Source organism: Heptranchias perlo, chromosome 4 (genome assembly GCF_035084215.1).
Source record: "Heptranchias perlo isolate sHepPer1 chromosome 4, sHepPer1.hap1, whole genome shotgun sequence".
Lineage (NCBI taxonomy): Eukaryota > Metazoa > Chordata > Chondrichthyes > Hexanchiformes > Hexanchidae > Heptranchias > Heptranchias perlo.
In genome coordinates, this window is record NC_090328.1 from 33,577,564 (window position 1) to 33,602,143 (window position 24,580).

A 24,580-nucleotide genomic window follows, 5' to 3' on the forward strand; every position below is an offset into this window, starting at 1 on the left:
CACCCTGCAGCCATGTTTCTGTAATGGCCACAAGATCATACCCATACGTAGTTATTTGTGCCGTTAACTCGTCCATTTTATTACGAATGCTACGTGCATTCAGATAAAGAACTTTCAAATCTGTTTTGTGACACTTAGTTCCTGCTTTTTCCTTTTTTAACACTTTACCTATTACTCCATACCTTCTGTCCCTTCCTGTTACGCTTTCCTCTCTCTCCCTGCTCAGGTTCCCAACCCCCTGCCACTTTAGTTTAAACCCTCCCCAACAGCACTAGCAAACACTCCTCCTAGGACAGCGGTCCCGGCCCTGCCCAGGTGCAGACCAGGTGCACCTCAGTGCCGCCCTCTGGTAACTAGACATAGATCAGAAACTGTTTGGAATTACCAGTCGAAAGTAGGGGTCTGAGAGCAAGCTGCCCACTCCCCTACCCTTCCTCCCCAATTGCAAGAGTTTGCGTTCCCTCGAGAGATCAAGGGGATGGGGGAGAAAATAATGAAATTTCACACTCTTAAATTAAAAGCACAAATGATTCTTCTGAGACCCTGTTAAAGATAGTGTAATTACTGCAATGATCCACTGCCCTGCTTGTGAGTCACTATCTGTTAAGATAAATGCCATAGTTCACAGATTAGATATCTGCACAGAAAACAATTTAAATTTCAGAGACAAAATTTAATTTTCAAAATTGATATGTTGAATTTGTCTTAATTCCACTGTGAAGTTAATAATGGCTGTAAAAATAAATTCAAAGAGGCTCCTAGACACCTTAGCAATAAAGATATTCCTTGCTAAGACATCTACTCAGCAATAATGTTTGAAAATAAAGTTTGAAAATAAGAGTAAAGTTAAAATTGCGGAAAACATAGCAACAAAAGGAACGTAGTAAACAATAAAGAAAAATGATGAGGACAAAGGGAAACACCAACACAAAAAAAATTAGCAAAACAATCTTAAAAAAAGTGAACATAAATTAAAAAAACTAATGTTCTAAAAGCAAGAATGTAAAACTCTAAAAAGAACCCGTATGGCTATCATACATACCGACAATAATACACGGGGACAAAAAAAAACAGAAGGAAATAGAATAATGAAAAAGAATGAGAAGTACATCATCAAGAAAACAGTTGGCTTCTCTCCACGCACTCTCTCGGAATCCAAGTTTGAAAGATTGTGTTTCTTGCTCAAGTCATGGTTATTGTGTTTAAATTGGAACTTGCCGAGTTTGAGGCACACAGAGAGAGGCTTTCACAGTCTATTCATTCTGTAGTTTATATTTTGGACTTAACAACAAAGATAAGGTCACCAATTGGAAGTTACAATATACTTCGCAACAGCAGCTTTGCCACTATCTGCCTTATCTACACAATCTAACTGGAGTGCAGTAACCTCAATAATTATAGAGAACACAATTTCACTGAGTTATAGGTAAGAGTATGTGAGTTTATTGAAATGTTCCTGTGGGTTATTTATGGGAAGTTGCTACAAATATGACACATTTTAATTACGCCTCCTTAAAAATCACTATTATAATTTGGGTGTGAGCTGTATAAAGCTTTTTCTACTGAGAATTATAGATATGATAAGAATCTAGTAAAATGCAGCCAACCTGGATTCTGAAGAAATAAAAAAGAACTGAAAATACTGGAAATACACAGGTCATTCTGCATTTGAAAAGAGAAGTTAATATTTTAGGCATGTACCCTTCATCAGTTCCGATGACTGGTATACGCCTGAAACAGGACTTGTCTTTTCTCTTTACCTCTTTACATATGCTAACTGACTTGCTGTGCATTTCCAGCATTCAGTTTTTATTAAGGATTCAGAAGGGAAAGATCCTGCCACACCAACTTCTATGATTTTTTAAAAAAGAAAGTATCATCCCAAGGGACTGCAGGAAGCTCTATAAAAGTGATGTACCCACACATCCAAAAAAGAATTTAACAAAGCTTCACATGAAAGGCTACCATATAAACTCAAAGTGATGGCAATTCAAGGTAAAACCTGGGAATGAATAAGAAGTTGGCTTAAGGGTAGGAAGCAGCGAGTATATGTTGGAGGAATAATGCCAGTGGAGGACGGTGGGGAAGTGTTGAGTGGAGTGCTCCAGAGCTTAGTGTTGGAACTCCTACTGTCTCTAGTTTAAATCAATGACTGTAAATTTGACTAATCTGCATGTACCAATCCAAGATGGGAGTTGATTCCGAAGAGACAGCTCAGGAATGACAAAATTAGCTAGATAAGGTGAGCGGAACAATGACAAATGAAAATTTAATATGGACAAGTGCAAAATATTGCACGTAGGGAAAGATAAGTACTTTATGAATGGCATATCGGGAATTCAGGTGCACAGGTAGTAATGGTATGAGAAAGGTAGATCCAGAAAATTAGTTCAGACAAGAGGACACAGGTTTAATGCATGGTTTAAAGTAAAAGGCAAACATAAGAATGATACATAAAATTTCATCCAACTAATTATTGGGAAGACCAAAGCCACTGTCTTTGATCCCTGCTGCAAACTCCATTCCGTAGCCACCAATTCCATCCTTCTCCATGGACACTGTCTGGGGCTGAACCAGACCGTTCGCAACCTTGGCGTCCTATTTGACCCTGAGATGAGCTTCCGACCACATATCCAGGCCATCACCAAGGCCACCTACTTTCACCTCCGTAATATCGTCAGTCTCCGCCCCTGCCTCAGCTTATCTGCTGCTGAAATCCTCACCATGCCTTTGTTATCTCCAGACTGGACTATTCCAATGCTCTCATGGCAGGCCTCCTATCTTCCACCCTCCATAAACTTGAGTTCATCCAAAACTCTGTTGTCCGTATTCTAACTCGCACCAAGTCCTGTTCTCTCATCATCCCTGTGCTTGCTAACCTACATTGGCTCCTGGTCTGGGACAACCTCTATTTTAAAGCTCGCATCCTTGTTTTCAAATCCCTCCATGGCCTTGCCCCTCCCTATCTCTGTAACCTCCTGCAGCCCTACAAACCTCTGAGATCTCAGCGCTCCTCCAATTCTTGCCTCTTGCACATCCCCGATTTTAATCGCTCCACCATTGGCGGCCTTTAGCTGCCTAGGCCCAAAGCTCTGTATTTCCATCCCTATATCTCTCCGCCTCTCTCTCCTCCTTTAAGACACTCCTTAAAACCCACCTCGTTGACCAAGCTTTTGGTCAACTGTCCTAATACCTCCTTTTGTGGCTCAGTGTGAAATTTTGTTTGATAAAGCTCCTGTGAAGCACCTTGGGATGTTTTACTACATTAAATGCAAGTTGTTGTTGTTATCATCGTGATGTTTTTATTCACACTGAGTGATCAACATATAGAATGGACTTCTGGATAAAGTAGTGGAGGTAAAACACGAATTATTTTAAAATGTTACGTAGAAATTACAACACAGAAACAGGCTGTGCCACCCAACTAGTCCATGTTGGTGTTTATCCTCTACAGGAGTTGCAGTCCAAATCTGATGTGCCCGCCCTGTTCCCATATTCCTTTATCCCCCCTTGCCTTCAACCACCTATCTAACCTATTCGTAAATGTTGAATTGGAAGCAGTGGTTTGGTTTGGCGTGGGGGGGGGGGGGGGGTGGAGGGAGGAACTGCAAGGTCTTTTTAGAAAAATAAACTAAGATGGTCCAAATGGCCTCTTGCATCTTGTTTTTAATCTTGTGATGTGTTTGGTAAAATTGAAGAACGGTACTATTTAGAAAACAACAGTTTCTTTCCCCCCCCCCCCCCCCCAAGACTTTCGAAGCAGCATATGTTAAAGGGGCACTGGGAATCACATTTACATTTTATACATAAAATTAAAAAATGAGCACACTCAAAGCTTAAGCCTTCTATTGCCAAACTAAAATAATATTATAGTGTATCAGCTATTAACAATCCCAAAGCCGTGACAGATCCAGGGAAATTCCCATTTCCCTAGACTAACCAATTCTATTTGTTTTACAGTAATAAAATACTTAAACTTAAGAAATAGTTATCACTAATAATGACCCTATACAACACATATAAATAAAAATATTCAAAATAATTTAAATTGTTTTAATGGACAAATTTGGACATATTGGGGCTGATTTTCGGATGTCCGAGCGGGTGCGTTGGGGCTCCTAAAATGGTGGAGTCCCAGAGCGTGTTCGGAGCCCGGCTCCAACCCGCTGACTTCCGGGTTCCCCAGTGACGCGTTTGGGTGCGCGTGCAGCTCCCGCATGCGGGACTCCCACTGGCAATTAAAGCCGGCGGGATGATACTTTACATAGTTACTGGAGAGATTTGACAGACCTCATTGACTGGAGATTTTGGCAGGGGTGCAATTTTGAAGGATCCTCAGTGTGTTTCCTGTGCTGTGGGAAACACTCCCTGTTGGAGCAGACATGTTTCAGTCAGCAGCCAGTGGGAGATGCAAAGGATTATTTGACAGGTGGGGGGAATACCTCATTTATTGCAGCAGGGCACTCTGTCACTTCAAAGTTTTGGCTGCAACACCTTTGTCTTTCCACTCAATTATTAATTTATACCCTAAACTCTGCTGTGCAAACACATTTACCTACTTTGGGGACCCCCTCAAACTCACACCGTCAGGATGGGGGGCGCCATAGTTGCATTCATCACTTCATCCGAGGACGAGCAACATCACCAGTCTCGCCAGGCACGCCGTCCACCTCCGCCACGTGGAGCTCCACAACACAGTGCTGCGCCACAGGCACCTGTACAAAATAGTCGTACAACTACACATACACCCACTGTAGGGTGACCCAATGGATGGCATCAAGTGTGGGTGTTCATGGTGAACCTCATGAAAGGGACTTATTACACAAGCCAGTCAAGAATGGCCAAGACGTGGCAGTAGCAGCGACAATAATAATATTTAATGTGCCATTAACAAAAATCAAATATAAAAAACATGACAAACCGTCAAACACCCTTGTGCATCCCCTTTGTGCTCACAAAACCTTTGCCTTACACTTCCGACTACTCCTAGGTGGTGCATCCCCTGTGGCTGCAGCAGAGATAGTGGTAGGTTGCTCTGTTCATGCCCTGACTGATTAGATGCTTTGGGCCTATGCCGTCTGGGTTTCGGTGCCAGTGAGGGCCCCTCCAAAGACTGCTCCACTTGCACCTGTGCAGGGGCAGACTCGACCACCTGGAGAGGAGGCAGCATTGCGGGTACTGGTTGAGAGGGGGGCAATGGGTGAGATGTGGGAGCACTTTGACTGGTGTCCTCACTTCCATGTCACCTTTCACCATCATTACTCTCCTGGGCCAGACCCACATCACTCCTACCACCCTGCTGGGCGACTGTTTGGAGGACATGTGTGAAGCCTTGTAAGGCCAGTGCAAGTGTATCTGCCTGCCTATTTAAGGCGGTTGAAAGCTGTTCACCCTACGACCGAAGGGCCTTTGTCAGGGCCTCAATGGCCTCATTGTTGAGCCCTGCTTGAAGCTCGATGGAGGCTAGCCTTCCCTCCATCCCAGACATTCTCGCATTTACCTGTGACACTATCTCAGAGATGTCCTCATGTCCCTGTGACAGTATCTCAGAGATCCCCTCCTGTACCTGTGCCACCATTCCACTCGCGCAGAGGATGGAGGAGTCCAATGCCTGCATGATTGAGGAGAGTGCGCGTGGCACCTGTTCCAGCACTTCACAAATGTGCTGCTGCCCCTCGATCATTCTCCTTTTAAAGGAAGGCCCCCAGGGTGTCCAGCTGAGCAGAGCCTGGAGAAGAGTGCTCCCACCGACGCGGACTCTCCACAACAGCCCCTGCCACCAGTGTCTGCTTGTGCTCACATGCGTGTGGTAACTCACCATGTGCGACCCCAACTAACTGAGGAGGGGGACCTACCAAGGTGTGTGTATCTGCACTAGTGGATGGCTTACTCAGATGTGACGGTGCCCCCTCAGAGGCCGGCAGGTCCTCTGAGGAATCGCCCTCCGCCGTCACGGCAGTCGCTGAAGGCCCTGTAAGAGAACAGAAGGCAATATTAAACATGACGACAGACGTTGAGGTGCTGAAGATGGCAAGGCATGTTAACATCATCTGCTATTGAGTACTGAATGTTAAAGTTCTGTCACCAGCCGTTTGACGGGTGGCAGTCTCTGCGTCCCCGACGGACAGGCACTCGAGGGTGCGGCTCAATTAAAGAGCCTCCTGCTCCGCGTCCGTGAGAACGAGCTGATGTTGCGGCCCCCCTCCGGTCTTCGCCCTTTCCCATGCATTCTGGGCTCTTTTCTACTATAAGGGGAGAAAGTCGAGAGGTGAGAGTGAGGGATGGTGACGTGGCCAACCGCTGAATGCATTGGTTTGGGTGTGACTGACCGTGAAAGAGATGCATCAGAGGGTGAGTATGAGACAGAGCCATGACATTGTATGAGGATTGGGTTAAGTGGTAGTGGTGGGATGAGTACTGGGGAGGTGAGAAAGTGCAGGGAAATTGAGGATGAGGTTTGAATGGGTGTGAGGAGTGATGTGATAGAGTAGTGTTGGCAGTGCCGAAGGAGTTGTGGGGTGGGGGGCGGTGATGTGGAAGACGGAGTGTAGGAGAATGAGTAAGTGTACTCACTTTGGCTGACCTAGTTAGGTCATTGAAGCGCTTCCTGCACTGGATCCATGTGTGGGAGACGCTGCTGCTGGTGACCTCCTCTGCCACCTTGAGCCAGGCCTTCTTGGTGGCATAGACAGGCAACTTCCTCCCGTCCGCCATGTAGAAAATATCCCTCCTCCTCCTCCTCCCCCCATCCAGTAAGACCTGGAGTGAGGCATCGGTAAATCTGGGAGCAGCTTTTCCCCTAGGCTGCTCCATTCTATAATTTTGGTTCTTTGCTGCAGGAGCAGCATTGGAGGATTGCCCCTTTAAGTAGAGCTCCTCCAGCTACCACTGTGATGCGGGTGTGCAGTTCGCCCGCTGCGCAGGTTTCCGATGGGAAACCCGGAAGCCAAGTTAAGTGGCTTCAATTTACCCGCGATCGCCTGGGGAACTGACGGATTTCACTGGCCAGGTTACCCACGCGCCCAGTCGCCCCCCCTCCCCCGCTGTCATCCCGCCTCCCTAGCAGTATCAGGGCCATTGATTCTGCTTATCTTATTGTTCTGATTTCCCAATTTCTGATCTTTCCAATTCTCCATCTGTCTCTTTTTATTTTCTTAACTGCAATTTTACTTTTCTCCAATCTAATCTAACCTATCGGTCCTAACTTTTTTGTTCCCAAACAGGTTAAAGTTGTAAATCTGTTATTTGCCTTCTTTTTAATTCCTCCTGATGCCCACCATTTATTTTGAGGTGGGAGCAAATTTTTCAAAGAAAGGGTTTCCCTCACTGAAAACCAGCTTTAAACTCTAATTTTGCAGCCAACTGGAAGCTGTGTCTTGGAAAATTGACCTAGTCATAAGATAGATGTAACCAAGTCCAGCTCAGTTTGAGCTGCAGAGCTGCGTCCAAGAAGAGGGTCGCCAAATGAGTACACATTTTGGCAGAACCTTGAGCCAGACACAGCCCAATTGAGTAAACTCAGCTGTTCCAACAGATAAGCTTTAGGAGTGTGTTACTTAATTGGAGAATTTTGGGGCAGGCTTACCTTCTAGAACAGGAACCAATTGCATCATCAAGAAAAAAAATCCACTCAAGTCATATTGGCACCAAGGGAAAATTGTGATTCAGTGGATGCTAATCTGCTTGCAGTGGTGTGTGTTTCAAATATGTTTGCTACCTCATTTTAATAGTTAAAATGAAAAAAAAAACTGATTCCAACAACAGACATGATCAGTTGATTAAGATGACATTACACCATTGTGAATTTGTCCATTGTTTATCAGATGGCAAGTCCTTTAAAATGGTTGTGCTAAAGTAGAACTAAAATTTATACAAAATGTAACACTGCTAAAAGCTAATTCCCTGTACATTAAGTTTTCATTAACTTTGGAACAGGAACATCATTGCCAAAAATCACACAGAATGACAGATACTTTATAAACTCAACAAAATAAATAGAATATATATATAAATACTGATAAATTAACACGTGAAACCTTGGATTTTGATTAAAAAATGACAAGCTATTTTGGTCTTTTTTGACAACATTCTCATTTTTATTATCTCTCCTTTTCTGAAGATACCAACACTTGCAAGGGCACATGAAGCCCTCCAAGTACTTCATCCAAGTGCCATTCTTTATGTAAGAGCCAAGAGCATAGATTATTTGACTTTGGAGGCCATCAAAGTCAAGTTTGATGCTGTCCTCACCCGAGGTCCAGGCAATGCACTTTCCAGCAGGAGTCACTGGGTAGCAATTAGCAGTGGTAACCTTGGCTGATTTTTCCCCTCCCCAATCCAAGAGACAATGAGCTGAATTGTAGCGCACAACTGGTGTCCTGCCTGAGATCAGTTAGCTCAGGATGGACCAAAAACCAAACCCAAGACCTTCTAGTCTGTATGACTATGTGCCATTACGCTTCAGACCATTGAGGGAACTTTTTACATCATGTTTGTTAATACAGACATTGTGAAATAATGAAACATCTCTGTATGCTCTAACATCATAACAAATACCACTATTTTTTTTAGTGTTCTTTCAAAAAGGACTTTATTTCATCTTGACTTTTCAAGTGACACCAAATCAACAAATGGTTGACAACATTAGTCCTGGGTAGAACAGGTACATGATCAACAATTGGTCAACGACTCAACAATTGGTCGACAAATCAATGACTGGGCAATATAACAGAGACACTGATTGGATGGGTTGGTTCAATACAGTGCTCATCACCTCCATTAAAAGAACTCATTTAGTATTGAAAAAGCACAGATCTTTTTTAGTAGTAGAGCTCCTGCTGATTTCCTATTTTCTTTTATTGTTAATGCTGCTCAGTGATTTTTGAAACAGCAGGAAATAATCAAATGTAGCATTAAATAATCCTTGAAGTGAGAACAAATTATCTATTGAGAAGGCATAGGCCACAGAACACAAAAGACTTTCATTCATTTAAACTCAATCCATCATAACCATTACCTTTTCTTTAATGAAGCCCCATATCACTCTGGTCATTTCATCTCCATCCATTTCTACAACAGGATTCTCTGCTTTGATTCGTTTTTTGGCATCTGCAGATATATAAAAAAAATCTGTCAATCATCTACAGAAATCTTTAAAATCAGGGGAAGGCAAACTGGCATGTATGTGTATACATGCAGGCTGGAGGGGTTTTGTGTGTACATATATGGTGAGGGGGTGGGGGGAGGGGAGAAGGGGATGTGAATGAATGATACAGTAGATTTATTTCACAACTCAGTAATTAGGTAGGTTTTTGGTCACTCAGAGAATTATCTTGATCAACAGTCCAGATTTTCAATCCAAGGCTGCCATTTTAAGAGGAATTGTCACACCAGCCAGGTAGAGCGAGGTTAAGTTGATCACTTTACAAGCCGGGATTATGGATTTAAGACGCAAAGCTTTCCCAACAAAATCCAACCCAATCCAATAACAGACACATAATGGGACTGACTGCTCCTTTTTTAAAGTTACTACATTCCATATTACACATTCTGCATTAAAAGTATTATTTCAGTTGTATTCCCATATATCTGTAATATATTAAAACATATTACATCTGCCAACTTCCTATGTCAACTTCTTAAATTTATAAATTTCTATGTCCACATCTATAATGGAAGATGCCGACGTAAACTTGTCACATTGTAATTATAGCCTCCTGCCAGTGGTGGAGCAATTTTGCATCGCCCAGCTCGTCAGCCTGCACTGCAAAGAAACTTCTCTGTTCCAACAAGTTCTGCTTCTCTGCTTCCAAAATTACCATGTTTTGCCATGTCTATAAATAATATATATGAAAATAGGACAGAATCTATGACATTTAAATGGGGACTGAAATACGTCTGCACACCCAGTCCAATTATCCCCCGCCCTCTAATCGCATCATCTGAAGACTACACTTGTGTGCAATAGCACACCAAGATCAAGTAGAATCTATGATATATTAAGTTTTGTGTCTAGCATGCACTCCTGTAGTTGACACATGCTTCCTATTGTCACACCATTGCTGTAACAGTTTGCTGATCAGTTCAGATTTGCTGCTTGAACCAAAGAGGTACACATCAAAAAGAAACTAGAAGATTGCCAATTAGAACCCACTCAGGAGTTACAACATATTTTATAAAAATAATAAAGTGAATCAATCCAATCACTCAAAATACTTTTTGAAAACAATTTGTCTGACATTTTCTTTAATAGCTGAAATGTCTAATGTCCAAAATAAGGTTTTAAACCATTCTTAAAATACATTTCACAATAATAATTACATTTATTCACTGAATTGACTTGTGTCTTTTAATAGTTTAATTAACATTTTTGCTTCAAAGCCTCAGCTTGTCTTAAAAGCATAGCTTGATTGTATATTCCACCCCAGAATAGTTGAAGGGAGTTGGCAACTATATTTATGTATTCAGAGCAGACAGTTTACAGAAATACCCAGGATGCAATAGTAGGTTTCTGAGTTGAAGCACATACGAACATATAACCGTGACAGACAGGTCCACTGGTCCATCCAGTCTATCTTACAAATGTTAGGTGTATGGAAACATTACACAGATTTAGACACTTCAATTATAGGCACAATAAATCAAGGGTGGCCAACGGTGTCTCACAAATCACATGTGGCTCTTCTGTGGCTGAATTGCAGCTGTTTGGAAGCTTTGTTTAGCTGCTCTAACCCAGCACTCGCTCCCAAATGCAAGGTGCAACATAACAAACGTTGGAATCAGCCGCAACAGAACAGACTTCATTCCATTTTGATCTGGCTAACCTATGTACTTTGAATTAATTGCAACATATTAACACGGCACAGGTGCCATCAACAGAAAACAGGAATCCTAAATTGCAGTTTACCTTCTAAAAAAGCCTTTCTTTTTACGATGAACATATCTTCTGGCTATATAAACTTCATGCAGTTCTTAGCCAACCACATCCTATGAATATTTGGTACATTCATTAGATTTTTAAAAAGGTGGGGGGTGCAGGTGGCTGCAATGCATACAGAGCTCTTAAGCAATGACTGGTCTGATGTCAAGCAAGGTTGCAAACTGCAACTGACACTGTGACTGCTGCCAGAAGCACACACCTTCATCAGATCAGCCTCTGCAGCAGAAAATAAGCTAGAAGGTAATACCTTTAGAGGATGCCCCACTTGGACTCCTAAGATAAAGAGCTGCTGTTGGTAATGTGTGGAAGAAAAGGAATGAGACAGGCAGGAGAATATAACAGAAACAGGAAAGAGGGGGAAAGAAAGGAAATAGAAAATGAGAGGAAAGGAGGGAGAGAAGATGGAACAATAGAATGAGACAAGGAAAGGGAATGAAACATCGCGTAGAAGAAATGATTAAATTAAAGGGTGAAGAAATGATTAAATTAAAGGGTGAAGAAATGATTAAATTAAAGGGTGAAGAAATAAGAGACAGGGGTGAAAGAGGGAACAGAGAGGAGCAGCAGCACTGAGTGGAAGTAAAAGAGAGAAGAGGGAAAGAAATACAATCCAGATTTCAGGTAAATAGCTGGGACCAAGGCATGTCAAATCATACTGATGGATCAGGTTTCATAATTTCTTACACATACTTGTTTTTGAGTTGGCTCTCGAGCTTTGAAAGGTTGATCACACCTGCGATAAGTCATGTCTTTCTTCTTTCGTCCCACCAGTAATCATTCACCTTACATAAATTTACTGCTGTCCTGGAGTTTTGTCGTAGATTTAGTGGAGAAAACTTATGCTGGGTTTTGTGGTTAGGTCTGTACCGTAGTTCTGGCTTTTCCGTATGTGCTACCAACAACAGCAATTTGTCTGCACCTCAGTGAGCTGTGTTCTTTTTGAACTTTCTTTACATAATATCATAGTAGGTACAGCACAGGAGGAGGCCATTCAGCCCATCGTGCCTGTGCCAGCTCTGTGAAAGAGCTATCCAATTAGTCCCATTTCCCTGTTCTTTCCCTATAGCCCTGTAATTTTTTTCCCCTTCAAGTATTTATACAATTCCCTTTTTAAAGTTACTACTGAATCTGTTTCCACCACCCTTTCAGGCAGTGCATTCCAGATCATTACAACTCGCTGCTTAAAAAAATGTTTCCTCATGTTGCCTCTGGCTCTTTTGCCGATCACCGTAAATCTGTGTCCTCCGGTTACCGACGTTTCTGCCACTGGAAATAGTTTCTCCTTATTTACTTTATCAAAACTCTTCATGATTTTGAACACCTCTATCAAATCTCCCCTTAACCTTCTCTGTTCGAAGAAGAATAACCCCAGCTTCTCCACATAACTGAATTCCCTCATCCCCGGTACCATTCCAGGCCTTAGAGAGGATACTCTTCTGCACCCTCTCTAAGGCCTTGACATCCTTTCTAAAGTGTGGTGCTCAGAATTGAACACAATACTCCAGCTGATGCGCAAACAGTGTTTTATAAAAATTTAGCATAACTTCCTTGCTTTTGTACTCTATGCCTATTAATAAAGCCCAGGATCCCATATGCATTTTTTTTTTAAAAACAGCCTTCTCAACTTGTCCTGCCACCTTCAAAATTTGTGTATGTGCACCCCCAAGTCTCTCTGTTCCTGCACTCCCTTTAAAATTGTACCATTTAGTTTATATTGCCTCTCCTCATTCTTTCTACCAAAATGCATTACTTCACATTTCTCTGCGTTAAATTTCATCTGCCCATTTCACCAGTCAATGTCCTCCTGAAGTCTGTTACTATCCTCCACATTGTGGGTCAGCGATTTTGGTAGTTGCCATTTTGGTTTCCCAATTTCACAGGTTCTGTAGCTCGCACAGGTTGTGAAAAACATATAGCTCTACGTGTGCCTAAATTAAAAACACATACTACAAAAGGATTGGGAGAGTCTGTTGGCAGGCAAAGGGACGTCTGGTAAGTGGGAGGCTTTCAAAAGTGTGTTAACCAGGGTTCAGGGTAAGCACATTCCTTATAAAGTGAAGGGCAAGGCTGGTAGAAGTAGGGAACCTTGGATGACTCGGGAGATTGAGGCACTAGTCAAAAATAAGAAGGAGGCATATGACATGCATAGGCAGCTGGGATCAAGTGGATCCCTTGAAGAGTATAGAGATTGCCGGAGTAGAGTTAAGAGAGAAATCAGGAGGGCAAAAAGGGGATATGAGATTGCTTTGGCAGATCAGGCAAAGGTGAATCCAAAGAGCTTCTACAAATACATAAAGGGCAAAAGGGTAACTAGGGAGAGAGTAGGGCCTCTTAAGGATCAACAAGGTCATCTATGTGCGGAACCACAAGAGATGGGTGAGATCCTGAATGAATATTTCACATCGGTATTTACGGTTGAGAAAGGCATGGATGTTAGGGAACTTGGGGAAATAAATAGTGATGTCTTGAGGAGTGTACATATTACAGAGAGGGAGGTGCTGGAAGTCTTAACGCGCATCAAGGTAGATAAATCTCCGGGACCTGATGAAATGTATCCCAGGACGTTATGGGAGGTTAGGGAGGAAATTGCGGGTCCCCTAGCAGAGATATTTGAATCATCCACCGCTACAGGTGAGGTGCCTGAAGATTGGAGGGTAGCAAATGTTGTGCCTTTGTTTAAGAAGGGCGGCAGGGAAAAGCCTGGGAACTACAGACCAGTGAGCCTGACATCTGTAGTGGGTAAGTTGTTAGAGGGTATTCTGAGGGACAGGATCTACAGGCATTTGGAGAGGCAGGGACTAATTAGGAACAGTCAGCATGGTTTTGTGAGAGGAAAATCATGTCTCACGAATTTGATTGAGTTTTTTGAAGGGGTAACCAAGAAGATAGATGAGGGCTGTGCAGTAGACGTGGTCTACATGGACTTCAGCAAAGCATTTGACAAGGTACCGCATGGTAGGTTGTTACATAAGGTTAAATCTCATGGGATCCAAGGTGAGGTAGCCAATTGGATACAAAATTGGCTTGACGACAGAAGACAGAGGGTGGTTGTCGAGGGTTGTTTTTCAAACTGGATGCCTGTGTCCAGCGGTGTGCCTCAGGGATCGGTGCTGGGTCCGCTGTTATTTGTTATTTATATTAATGATTTGGATGAGAATTTAGGAGGCATGGTTAGTAAGTTTGCAGATGACACCAAGATTGGTGGCATTGTGGACAGTGAAGAAGGTTATCTAGGATTGCAACGGGATCTTGATAAATTGGGCCAGTGGGCCGATGAATGGCAGATGGAGTTTAATTTAGATAAATGTGAGGTGATGCATTTTGGTAGATCGAATCGGGCCAGGACCTACTCCGTTAATGGTAGGGCGTTGGGGAGAGTTATCGAACAAAGAGATCTAGGAGTACAGATTCATAGCTCCTTGAAAGTGGAGTCACAGGTGGATAGGGTGGTGAAGAAGGCATTCAGCATGCTTGGTTTCATTGGTCAGAACATTGAATGCAGGAGTTGGGATGTCTTGTTGAAGTTGTATAGGGCATTGGTGAGGCCACACTTGGAGTACTGTGTACAGTTCTGGTCACCCTATTATAGAAAGGATATTATTAAACTAGAAAGAGTGCAGAAAAGATTTACTAGGATGCTACCGGGACTTGATGGTTTGACTTACAGGGAGAGGTTAGACAGACTGGGACTTTATTCCCTGGAGAGTAGGAGGTTAAGGGGTGATCTTATAGAAGTCTATAAAATAATGAGGGGCATAGATAAGGTCGATAGTCAAAATCTTTTCCCAAAGGTAGGGGAGTCTATAACGAGGGGGCACAGATTTAAGGTGAGAGGGGAGAGATACAAAAGGATCCAGAGGGGCAATTTTTTCACTCAAAGGGTGGTGAGTGTCTGGAACGAGCTGCCAGAGGCAGTAGTAGAGGCGGGTACAATTTTGTCTTTTAAAAAGCATTTGGACAGTTACATGGGGAAGATGGGTATCGAGGGATATGGGCCAAGTGCAGGCAATTGGGACTAGCTTAGTGGTATAAACTGGGCGACATGGACATGTTGGGCCGAAGGGCCTGTTTCCATGTTGTAACTTCTATGATTCTATGATTCTATAAGCAAACATACCAAAACAAACAAAACATTGCATTTTTTGCATGAGTGAAATATGCTCCTATTGTGGTGGCCTCTTCCTGTACAAACCACGTACTTCTCCTGTGAGCACGTATCTATAATGGTGTCCTCTGTGCTCCCTTTCTGGTAGCAGCACCGGTGCGAAGTCAGGTTCTCAGACCGTCAACATTCAGAATGTTAAATTGAAACGGTGAAGGGATCAATGGCACTTTCTGATGGTGCAGCTTCTAGTGAGGACTGACTCAATTGTCACCTCAGACAATTGAGGCATCCTCACTAGGAAGAAATGCAATAAGGTCTGTGATATAAAGAACAAGTTGCTAGTGTGAGTTCCAATATTCTGTCTCTGTAGTTCGCTTCTGATACCATTGATGGCTGTTCTGTGAAGAGAACACTAGGGTAGGTGCAGTGCAGTTTCCATATAACATGGTTGAAAGGACTGAGGGAATAATGTCAATACATTAAATTGTTGACATATCAAAAACCTTGAATTTGGAATTTTGAAACCATGGAGACTTTTATAGGAACACTTGTCCTATATCGTACGCATATCTTCATGCCGCCAAAAACTAGAAGTTGTATTTTGTATTAAGATCTCACTATACCGTCTATAACAAAATAAACTAGTTTATTTAAGAGTGTACAGTATAGTAACATTCAGTATTGTACAGTGAACAAACAGCAACTGCTTTAAACAGTGTTTAACAGTATACAGTTACATATTAAACAGGTTTAAATATTTACAACATATTTGTATTATTCTAGGTAATCAAAAAAGTCATTTGTCTTTACTTGCCTTCTGGCACAAATTCTTTCTTGTCCAATTACTGTATGCACAATTTGTGATCCGTTAAGGCATGCTTGCACATGGCATCATTATTTAATGTAAGAAAATCGGGACAGTTTCTTCACATTGACAATGTCTCGCCCGAGTGTTCATGCAAACTGTCATCATTCCCTTCGTTCTCACTTTCAAACTTTTCTGCAGCGACAGTAATCATCATTTCTGCTTCTATGAGCTCAGAAATAATTTACCATTGTCCACTTTCAATGTACATGTCAAAGTCAATGTCGGCACATAGAGCTTTCACATTCTCTACTAGAGAATGCTTCACTCAGAAAACGTAAGTACAACAGTTTTTAAAAAAATATAATTTCTCAGGATGTTGACAATGCTTGCAAGACCACATTTATTGCTCATCCCTAATTGCCGGAGGTTGTGGTGGTTGGTCTTCTCTCTAGAGTGCTGCAGTCCTTGTGCAGTTGGTGCTCCACGATGGTGTTAAGCAAGGAATTCAGGGATTTTAATCCAGTGGCGATGAAGGAACAGCAGTATATGTCCAAGTCAGGATGGTGTGAGACATGGAGGTGATGGTGTTCCCATCATGTTGCTGCTCTTGTCTATCCTGGTGGTAGAGGTTGCAGGACTAGGGGCGGTGGGGGTACTGTTGAAGCAGGTTTGGTGGTTACTGCAGTGTATCCTGTAGGTAAGTATATTCTGCAGCCACAATGCACTGGCAGTGGAAGGGGTGGATATCAAGTCCAGTAGCAGGGATGCCGATCAAACAAAATGCTTTGTCCTGGGTGCTGTCGAGTTTCTTTAGTATACTTGCAGCTGCACTCATCAAGGTGAGTATTCTAACTTGAACATTCCTAACTTGAGCCTTGTAAATAGTGGAGAGGCATTGAGCAGCCAAGAGATGAGGCACTCGTTACAGGAGTACCCAATGCCTGTCCTGCTCTTGTTGCTGTGGTGTTGATACAGCTGGCCCAGTTAATCTTCTGGTCAATGTCAAACCCCAGGCTGTTGGTGGTTCTGTTGAAGATATTGGGGAGGTAGAAGGGTCATTTCTTGTTGGAAAAAAGATTGGGTACAGTAGTGTCCTGGTATAATGCCTCACTAATGACCCAGGGAATGCGAGTTCAAGTCCCATCATGGTAGTTTGAGAATTCAAATTTGGATATAAAAAGCTGGTATCAGTAAAAGTGACCACGAAGCTTTCGGATAATCATAAAAACCCAGTTGGTTCACTAGTGTGCTTTAAGGAAGAAAACTTTCCTCCCTTATCAGATTCAGCCTATATGTGACTCCAGTCCCACACCAACATGGTTGACTCTTAACTGTCCTCCGAAAGCCACTCAAACGTCTTAGGTCAACTAGGGGATGGGCAATAAATGCCAGCCTTTCCAGCGATGCCCACATCTAGAGAATGAATTAAAAAGTGATTGTCTGACACCTATTTGGTGTGAATGCTGTCTGCCACTTGTCAGCCCAAATTCGGATATTGTCCAGGTCCTTCTATAGTACCACACGGACTGCAGCGGTTCAAGAAGGCGGCTCACCACCACCTTCTCAAGGGCAATTAGGGATGGGCAATAAATGCCGGCCTCGCCAGCAAAGCCCACATCCCATGAACGAATAAAAAAATATATAGGCTGGCATGGAACTGAACACTGTGGAATCGACAGTAATCAGCCCACTCCTGACCTTATGACAGAGGAAATATGATTGATGAAGCAGTTGAAAATGGTTGAGGCAAGGATACTACTCTGAGGAACTTCAGTGGCTTTGTCCTGGGGCTGCGTGGGTTGGCAACCATCTTACTGTGCGTTCAGACATCTCATTCCATACGCACTGACTAATCTGCATCAACCTCCTAGATATAAAGGTTGCTTGTTGGCTCCCTCTCTATGCATGCATTCGCATTGCTCATAAGGAGGCATCAGTAGACACTTAAAATGTGTTATTACGCCTTGATCCACAGGTGGAGTATGGTTTGAATTATATTTGGGGCCAGGTGGACAATTGTTGCTGCTCTAAGAAGCCAAATGTCTTTCAGATGTGCAGAGCAATTATCCAAGATTAAGTTACTCTTTCTGTCTTAACTTACTATGTTCCCATTGAATTTTTGGACCAACTTGGAAGTAATAATCCAACCTTTTATGTTGCTTGGGCAGACCATTAGTAGCATGCTTATATTCTTGAACTCAGATTTGTGGATACACATCAGAGGCTTTTTCTGATCAGAGATCCTGGCACATGCCAGGAATAAAGTACTGTTTTTCCCACTTGAGCACTGAAGCAAAGTAATTTGCTTGCTTGATTTGGTAAAACAGGCCAAACTCATCTCCCTCAGCGATTGCTCAGAATACATTTACATACATGCCACTTCTTGAAATTGTATAGCCAGCTAGCGCTGCCTCTGAAGTTGTCTTCAGCAAACCTAAGCTGTTAGGCAAACTGCCTTGCCTTTTCGCTGAACAAAAACATCATTGATGGGGCTGTTCCTTCTTCTCATTTGGGTAAACCACTTTATCAGTGCTTCTTTCAGTTGTGGAAATTGGCTTCATTTACTTACTGGAGGTTACATTCTGGTGGAGTTTGAGCTCATTCTTCAGCCACGTTGACGGAGTATTTACCGAATGCTATGTTTCTGAGCAACTTCAATTTTATTCCAGGTACCAATGCAAACATCCTCAGTCGCAGCTTTGCTGCAATCTCCTCTTATTTCCACTTCAATATTTCTATTCTGCCTCATCTTCATTACATTGTTGAAGCAAAATTTAAATGGGTTGGTTAAGACAAGTCAAATACATACTACAGCTGGAATCTGATTCAGCATGACTGTCACATGCACACTATAGTTCAGAATCAGATTGGATATGGCAGTCATAGACACACTATGGAATTAGATTGGTTACAAAAAATCAGATTCGGTATGACATCACATGCACACTATAACCCGTCAGCTCCGATCAAAATTTGCAAGAGTATCCATGAAAAATTAACATGCGTCAGAGTCTCAGTGTCACTTTCTTACTCTGATACACATTATCCAAATTACATTGCTAGTTACTTTAACAATTGCATTAAAACTTGCATTGAGTGACTGCTTTGCATAACAACTCCATTCTGTCTGCAAGTGTGATTTTTACCTATCGGTGAATCACCACTTTAATTGCCCTCCCATTCCCACTCTGATCCCTCTGTTTTTGGCCTCCTACACTGTTCCAAGCTTCAGGAAAAATTACTTCATCATTCTCCTGGGTACTCTACAGTTCTCTGCTCTGAATACTGACTTCAGCATCTTCAGACAGTAGCTATTGCTCTCATTCTCTTGGAAGCATAAGGTGCTGGGGTTGCATGATGGGTCAGTGAACCTCTGGGGGTGAGGAGGCTGGTCAGCAATTTGGTTGTAGACTCTGTCAGAATGTATTTCTGGTGGGGGGAGGGGGGCATGTATTCAAGATGCTCACCTCTCTTTTCTTACTTTGCATGCTGGCTACTCTATTGTGTGTCCAGCAATTTTCTTTTTTATTTCATGTATTTCATGCATTAGCACTTCTACCCTATTTTTTCTGCGCATTTTCTCCATGTCTTTTCGATGTCTTTTGTTCTTTTAATGGCTTTTCGTTGGCTCACTGAGATGATCTTTACTGTCACCCACCACATTTCACAAAGCCTATTTGCTGGCCATTCAACCCATCAACTCCCCTCTGTGACTGCAGTCAGCAGCTTTGATACTTTTACCCATTGGCCTCCTCCTTTGTCAGGTCAGCTCCATTAAGGGTCGCTGACCTTTCAGTTACCAGTTCGGAGGTAGGATCTATCCCCTTTCTTTTCATAGTTGCTGTGCATTTCCTGCTTTTAGTTTAGATTTTCAGCAATGGCAATGCATTCTTTTATTTCTAACTAAGAAATCTCCCATGGCACTATTCAGAAGGTGTACTGTTTTACAAGTATACAAACATAGAAAATAGGAGCAAGAGTAGGCCATTCAGCCCTCCGTGCCTGCTCCACCATTCAAAATGATCATGGCTGATCGTCTAACTCAGTATCCTGTTCCCGCTTTTTCCCCATATCCCTTTAGCATTAAGAAATATATCTATCTCCTTCTTGAATACATCTAATGACTTGGCCTCCACTGCCTTCTGTGGTAGAGAATTCCAGAGGTTCACCACCCTCAGAGAAGAAATTTCTCCTCATCTCAGTTCTAAATGGCATACCCCGTATCCCGAGGCTGTGACCCCTGGTTCTGGACCTCCCCAGCCATCTGGAACATCCTCCCTGCATCTAGTCTGTCTAGTTCTGTTAGAATTTTGTATGTTTCGATGAGATCACCTCTCATTCTTCTAAACTCTAGTGAATATAAGCCTAGTCGACCCAATCTCTCCTCATACGTCAGTCCTGCCATCCCAGGAATCAGTCTGGTAAACCTTCGTTGCACTCCCTCCATGGCAAGGACATCCTTCCTCAGATTATACCACATAAACTGTAGCTGTGTGACTAAGGCGCTAAAGACCATAATTCCTTGTGTCTGGCAGTTAATTTTTAGGCTGGTTTAACAAATACACTAGGGCTAATTCCACAGTTGGACATTCCAGGCACAGAACAGCATTTGCTTGGAATGCTGGCCGGGAGAGTAAGGCAGGGTGGGCCTCAATTTGTCAGTTAGCATTCCCTCTGCGGGGAAAGGGGGGGGGGGGGGGGGTGCTACAGAAGTGTAAAAAAATCAAGCGTAAAAAAAAACTGTAAAAAGTACAATTTTAGAGAAAAATCACCTCAACAGAAAACGAGATGGCAGACGGACTAGCTGAAAAATTTCAGAGAGGAACTCAGTGGAACTGTTCACAGATAGGGTTGCCAACCCTCCAAGGGTTGGCCTGGAGTCTCCAGGAATTGAAGATGAATCTCCAGGCCACCGATGCGAGCAACCCTGGAGAAAAATCATAGTGGTATAAAAAAGTGTTTTTTTTCCATTTTCTTTGAACACTTGTTTATTAGTTATAAAAATTTTGGAGATGGAAAAAAAGGCTGATTGACCTACAGTTAAGAATCATTCCACTGGGTAATAAAGAGTTATTTTCACTTTCCAGTTGAGGTGGGAAGGTGTTGCCCAGCAAGGATGGACCTGTTGGGCGACCAATGGCGGGAGCCTGGGAGTTGGAGGCAGATCATGTGATGAAACTTCTAGGAATACATTCAACCAGAGTTGGCAACCCTATTCACAGACCGCGCGCAAAGCACCCAGTGGCCAAAGTGTGTATTTACCACATGACAACTTTACATAGGTAAAACGTATTATAAATGTAGACATAGGAATTTATAATGGTGAAAAGAAGACACGAAAAAATGTGGAGAAAAACGCGACAGTAGGAAATCAAACGGAGCAGGCAGAAAGTGCACAACAGACTACGTTTCTTTAAAGAAAAGATGTGGTGCATTCTCCAACCGAACAGTTTTGTATTAAACGACAGAAACCATAATGGATCATTACACCAAACAAGTTGCTAAAGCTCCATTCTTTGCCCGCAGGGTATCTAGCTACTGCTGGCATCATTACAGGACTTGGCAAACGCATCTTTGTGAACTGAATTGTTTGCTTTGTCCTCAGCGATCCACGATGGAATTGGTAAGAGGGGGGGGGGGGGGAGAAAGAGATCATTTTGAACGATCCTAAACCAGGCCGAGCAACAAAAAAGAAGCGGCTTTTTGGAGCCTGGCGGGTATTAAATCTGATCCTACACTCATTCCGCCGCGCAAACAAAACGCCGGGATCCCAGCTCAAGCCAGAGCTTTACGCGCAAGCAGTCACGTCGCGGGCTGATAGAAACTGTGGGGTGAGGTTTCTGTGTTTGATTCTGTTTTCAGGCAGAATTGCGCCAAGTTCACGTTAAGAGAGAGATTCGAGCTGACTCACAGTCTCTTCGCTGGACACTGCAGACGGCTGGGAGGGCGCAGCGACCCTGGGATCCGCTCCTGACTGAACAAGGCACAATCTTCAATAAACCCGCCATCTCTCGCACTCAACTCTCTCTCCAACTGTTGCTGCACTGGGAGGGCAGGAAGAGCCCAGCACGGAAGCTGCGTGCAGCAGGCCCGCTTACGTGGTCCTGTTGAATATTAAAGGTGCCGTCGGTCAGCAGCATAATCACAGCGGGGGGGTGTGAGAGGCACTGGGCACGTACAATAAATAGACAGTGATCAGGGCGAGACCATGGATGTATTGGTATGACCAAAACCCGGATACTGAGGTTTTATTTGCGCTGAAATGTCGATTCAGAACTCTTCCAAATGAATGGCGTTTTCTTTTGAACAGCGAGAGATATAGAAATGAAGTTACATTTCTCATAGCGACTGCCTGCAAATAAGTGCATTTTCGGTGGGTTTACCTTGAGTAGGTTCTATCTTTTGGCATATGCACCTCCCCCCGAATGGCCTCATGGTTGAAAAGCACTTGTGTTAACTAAGACAATGTATACTTTGTTACAGTGTTTCAAACAAGGAGCAGGACACTTCCCGTGAAATCCTGCAAAAATCCCCATGCGCAATACCAGGCTATAGCGTAGGCAGCAAATACAGAATTATATACACTCCTTATGCTGCTCAAGTCCTGTACATTTCTCACAGAGCTTTGAAACGTGCTCGCTGGAAATTTTTGCATTTTACAATAAAACTGTGAAATCTAGTTAGTTTTAGAACACTTATTTAACAATGGACATAATTTTAATCTAAAATGTATAGGAAATGTGACATTTGGGTATATCCATATTCAACAGACCAACTAGACTATAGTTTGGTGAACAGTTTTTGACTCCATCCCACTCCTTGGCCACCATCGCAAATTGAACCAGACCATTTGCAACCTAGGTGTCCTATTTGACCGAGATGAGCTTCCGACCATGTATCTGCTCCATCACCAAGACTGCCTACTTCCACCTCCGTGACGTCGCCCGTCTCTGCCCCTGCCTCAGCTCATCTGCTCCTCCATCCCTCATCCATGTCTTTGTTACCTCCAGACTTGACTATTCCAATGCTTTCCTGGCCAGCTTCCCATCTTCCACCCTCCATAAACTTGAGCTCATCCAAAACTCTGCTGCTCATATTCCAACTTGCACCAAGTTCTGTTCACCCATCACCCCTGTGCTCGCTGATCTACGTTGGCTCCTGGTGCGGGAACGTCTCAATTTTAAAATTCTTATCCTCGTTTTCAAATCCCTCCATGGCCTCGCCCCTGCCTATCTCTGTAACCTCCTCCACCCTGACAACCCTCTGAGATCTCTGCACTCCTCCAATTCTTGCCTCTTACACATCCCTGATTTTAATCGCTCCACCATTGGCGGCTGTGCCTTCCGCTGCCTAGGCCCTAAGCTCTGGAATTCCCTCCCTAAACCTCTCCGCCTCTCTACCCTCCATTAAGACGCTCTTTAAAGCCTATCTCTAGTCACCTGTCCTAATATCTCATGTGGCTCAGTGTCAAAATTTGATTGAAAATTGCTCCTGTGAAGCACCTTGGGACATTTTACCATGTTAACGGCATTATCTAAATGCAAGTTGTTGTTATTCTTGGAAAAGCTCGGAAAATGAGGCGGCATCTGTGGAGAAAGAAACAGAGTTAAAGTTTCAGGTTGAAGACCTTTCATCAGAACTGGAACATGTTAACGTCCTTCAACATCTGCCAGTTCTGATGAAAGGTCTTCGACCTGAAACTTTAACTCTGTTTCTTTCTCCACAGATGCTGCCTCACTTGCTGAGCTTTTCCAGCATTTTCTGTTTTTATTTTGGATTTCCAGCATCCGCAGTATTTTGCTCTTGATTTGTAGTTATTCTTCCCTGGTTCACTCCTCAACAACCGCCCAAGCTCCAGTTTTTTTCTGATACAATTGCTGCCAATGCAAATAAGAATTCCTGATAGGTACGAGCTTGCACTGCAACACTTCATTTTCCTATATTAATGGATTAGAATTTAAAATAAAATAATAATCCTTCACAGCTACTTGATATAATGATTGAATATATCTATAAGGTGCGTTAGTGCATCTGCTAGCTAGAAATCAATATTTTTTCATTATTCGTTCATGGGATGTGGACGTCGCTGGCGAGGCCGGCATTTATTGCCCATCCCTAATTGCCCTTGAGAAGGTGGTGAAGAGTATTCCATCACACTCCTGACTTGTGCCTTGTAGATGGTGGAAAGGCTTTGGGGAGTCAGGAGGTGAGTCACTCGCCGCAGAATACCCAGCCTCTGACCTGCTCAAAATTCAATTAATTAAATAAAAATCTGGAATTAAAATACCAGCACCAGTAATGGTGGCCATGAAACTACCGGATTGTCGTAAAAACCCATCTGGTTCACTAATGTCCTTTAGGGGAGGAAACCTGCCGTCCTTACTCGGTCTGGCCTATATGTGACTCCAGACCCACAGCAATGTGGTTGATTCTTAATTGCCCTCTGAAATGGCCTAACAAGCCACTCAGTTGTAAAATCTCGCTAAAAAAAAGTCATAATAAGAATAAAACCGGACGGACCTCCCGGCATCGGACCATTAGGCACCGGACATGACAAAGGCAAACCAAGCCAAGTCGACCCTGCAGAGTCCTCCTCACTAACATCTGGGGACTTCTGCCAATATTGGGAGAGCTGTCCCACACACTAGTCAAGCAACAGCCTGACATAGCCATACTCACAGAATCATACCTTTCAGCCAACGTCCCAGACTCTTCCATCACCATCCCT

The 24,580-nt window shown here is 43.1% G+C and overlaps 1 protein-coding gene across 1 annotated transcript in view; it reads right to left on the bottom strand.

Moving 5' to 3' along the window:
- Nucleotides 1-21,952, bottom strand: part of LOC137320846 (isocitrate dehydrogenase [NADP], mitochondrial-like) — a 79,441-nt gene extending 57,489 nt beyond the window's left edge. The window contains exons 1-2 of the mRNA XM_067982741.1: nt 21,764-21,952; nt 9,017-9,108 (exon numbers count right to left, since the gene is read on the bottom strand). Coding sequence (XP_067838842.1) covers nt 9,017-9,108; nt 21,764-21,860 — 189 coding nt within the window. The 5' untranslated portion in view covers nt 21,861-21,952. The remainder of the gene's footprint in view (nt 1-9,016; nt 9,109-21,763) is intronic.
- Between the last annotated feature and the right edge of the window lie 2,628 nt (nt 21,953-24,580).